At 38.4% G+C, this 3,197-nt stretch overlaps 1 protein-coding gene across 2 annotated transcripts; it reads left to right on the plus strand.

Moving 5' to 3' along the window:
* Positions 1 to 50: 50 nt before the first annotated feature.
* On the plus strand, positions 51 to 3,060 carry tun (tungus). Of its 2 annotated transcripts, none has more exons than XM_069039443.1 (5): positions 51 to 338; positions 1,457 to 1,610; positions 1,662 to 1,810; positions 1,864 to 1,988; positions 2,040 to 3,060. In XM_069039443.1, exons 1-5 carry the CDS (start codon positions 214 to 216, stop codon positions 2,147 to 2,149), a joined length of 663 nt encoding a protein of 220 aa, XP_068895544.1. In that variant the 5' UTR covers positions 51 to 213; the 3' UTR covers positions 2,150 to 3,060. The 2 variants fall into 2 exon arrangements, with proteins under 2 accessions (XP_068895544.1, XP_068895545.1); XM_069039444.1 differs by lacking the exon at positions 51 to 338 and adding an exon at positions 435 to 1,404.
* The last annotated feature ends 137 nt before the right edge of the window (positions 3,061 to 3,197 follow it).

Below are 3,197 nucleotides of genomic sequence, written 5' to 3' on the forward strand. Positions count from 1 at the left end.
TGACGTAACCTGAGCCACTGCGGTGCGGACAATACGCACGCGCACGTGACCCTGTAATCTTCGACCACCAAGGTCGTCGTTGTCAAAGATGTGAAATTAGTGCAGTGCGGCATTTCTTGCAATAACAATAAAAGTAATTCGGTGAAAGTAAAAACTGTCTCGTGCGGGGCGCGTTTTTACCGGTGACGAACGGCAATTCATGAGGAGCTGGAGATGGCGTCCGATTCTAAAAACCAACTAATACAACGACCCAATTCAGAAAACAATCAAATTTCCAAGAAAAATCCCATTAGTCTGTTTCTGAAGCACTCGGAATGCTCGCACGTCTCGTGTTATTGGTAAGTGGGTAATTTCTGTGTATCTGCATCGTTGCGCAAGCCATCAACACTTTGCCGATTTTCCAAAAATCAAATCGCCGCATCTCAAAATTTTGACGTTTTGAGTTTTGACGTGTGAGGTTATGTTGTTTGTTTTGATTCGTCGGAGGCCGCATTTCGTAAACCACATCGCCAGGATTGTATCGTTGCCAGATCAGTGATTTTGATCGGCCGGTTGCGGTTCAGGCACCTCGCTAAAAATCGATACATTTTTTGAGGTTATGCCTTGTACGGGGGTCGACCTGGAACCCACCCACTCGTTAATGAAATCTGGGATAAGTGTGTTCAGCAGTCCCCCGAGAAATCGTCGCGTGCGTGACTCGTGAATATCAATTATTTCATATTCCCTTAAGAGCGTGTACATTATATTTAGGTCTATGCAAAAAAATATATAAATTAACAAAATCAGGACGGTGTCGAGACACTCCTTTAAGGTTGGTCTGACTTGGCACTAGTTTATTAATTACACAATCTTTTGTCTGGAACGAGTTTAAAATAATTCAGCCTTGTTGCGTTACGTCAAATCTACAAAAAAAGTACGTCGACTCGTTTTACGTATGGTTATTTATTTAAATTATGCAAAAAGAATCGATTTACTTTGTGCCACAAATTATAATTGTCGCTTTATAGCACTTGAACATGCCATAGTTTTTCCACATCTCAGGATACTATCGTCCAGTGCAACTTTTCAATTTGTGCGATGAGGCAAGCTTTCTAACGCTCACTTTTTGTGATACTACGCGCTTCGAAAGCTACATTTTCATGTAAAATTATTCGTATTTTTTGCCTGCGGTGTTCTGTGTTGTGTTGTGAAGTAAAGCACGTTATGTGTGTCTCGTTCTCACTACTTCCTGTTCGTTCCACATTCTTACATAATTAATGTCCAATAATGCGTTTCAATTTTTATATTAAATGTAATAGTTTCATGCAACCATTCATGCGCACCACTTTAAATTTGTTGTTGTTCATCCGGCTTTAGTTACACAACGTTAAGCATGGAAAGACTTGCAACTTTCTCGATAGAACGGTATTGTCTGCGATACATTATCTCCATCATGATGGTAATGTTTCTGTTCCAGCGAAGAAAACGTGTACAAGTTGTGTCAAGACGTGTCGTCCAGACACTCCGGCGAGATAAACAAGTGTTTTGTAGTTTTCGTGTCGAACCCCAGCAGGACCGTGCCGTTGTGGAGGCAGCGTTCAGGAAAGGACGAGGACAGACTGGTCATTTGGGTCGGTAGATTGATTCTCGTTTTATTGATTGACGAAAATGCGCTTTTCCAGGATTATCACGTGATTTTTTTGTATCATCCTGAACCGGAAAAATGTTTAGTTTACGATTTAGACTCCGAATTGCCGTTTCCGACGTACGTTCACAAGTACGTGACGGAGACTTTCCGCACGGACCACATTTTGAAACCCGACTATTTCAGGTACTTTTCGTTGGTCGAGTCGAAACAGGCGGTTTGAGTGTACTTGCTTTTAGATATTTTAGAGTGATTCCGGCAAACGAATTTTTGAAAGAATTTGCGTCCGACAGGAGGCACATGAAGAGGCCCGACGGGACGTGGATCAAGCCACCACCGAATTATCCCGCGATTCAGACAGCCAGTAAGTGAAATATTATTTTTCGTCGATTATTTTTAACGATTCATTTGCCAGCCAATACCCACAATCTTGAAGATTACATACAAATGGATTCTAGTAAGGGCCCTGGACAGGTACTGAGCTTGACTCAATTTGTGCAACGCTTCTACAAGCCCGCAACATAGTTATTCTAACTGAAAAGAGTGAACAAACTAAGTCAATTTTGATTTGTGCTCTTACATATAATAACAGAGCATAATAATAAATGTTTGTCATCGAAAAAAACTCATGTTGTGCTTCTATATCTATCTAAAATTTCTTGATACCTACTCTTTTTCTCTAATCATCTATTATCTCGTTAACGTATTTATGGATGTTGGTCGGATTTTTGTGTGCCGTCAGGAATTTTAAGAAGTTTTCATAGCGATCGAAGTACTGATTTTATTAGCTTTGATGTCAAATGTGCTCATTCAAAAATTTTTAAATCTTGCCATCCACATGTTTCTTATGCTTAAATTTCACCTAAGATGTGATATTTTTCTTTAGGAAAGACAGATTGTTGAGAAATTTCAAAGTGTAGTTAATGTTACATGTCCACAAATTTATATAATATTTATCAAAACTTTTATATATACATGTAATGTACATCGTGTCATGTTCTGATTCTAAATATTTATGTCGGTGTTAACAAAAACACATTTTTTAAGAGTCGGCGACTGTCAGGGTCGTTTCTTTTCGTCATAAACACTAAAAGGCCACATCAATTTGAATTAAGATTTTTACTAAGACTGCACATTTGCCTTCCATTTTAACTTATACACAAACTTTATTAAGCCATTTGCAAGTACAATCATTTTTTTTCAGGAGTGTTCTTACTGATTTATTAGTTTAGTTGGAATTTTTAATTTTATAATAAAAGTGTTAAAAGTACAAATGAGTTGAAGATTTTTTGCTTTATTGCATAAAGGCCTAATTGTAAGTGTTACTTGTGATGTAGCTTAGCCAATTTTGTAACTCATGTCTTATCGTTACGGTGGCATATTGAATTGTAAATTTGTACTTTGGAGATTCAATAAAGCACTTTAATCTATTAAAACCCGTTTAATTGCACTAAAACCCGTAAAATTCCTAAAATTCAAAAATTTCTGTGCAAATTCGAGCGCCCCCTGTTCGGTTGCAGTTTCCTGTAATACGTCACGTGGCCTCGAGCAGCTCTCGTCATTGGTTGCGTCG

The sequence above is a fragment of the Tenebrio molitor genome, chromosome 2 (assembly GCF_963966145.1).
Source record: "Tenebrio molitor chromosome 2, icTenMoli1.1, whole genome shotgun sequence".
In the NCBI taxonomy this organism is placed as follows: Eukaryota; Metazoa; Arthropoda; class Insecta; order Coleoptera; family Tenebrionidae; genus Tenebrio; species Tenebrio molitor.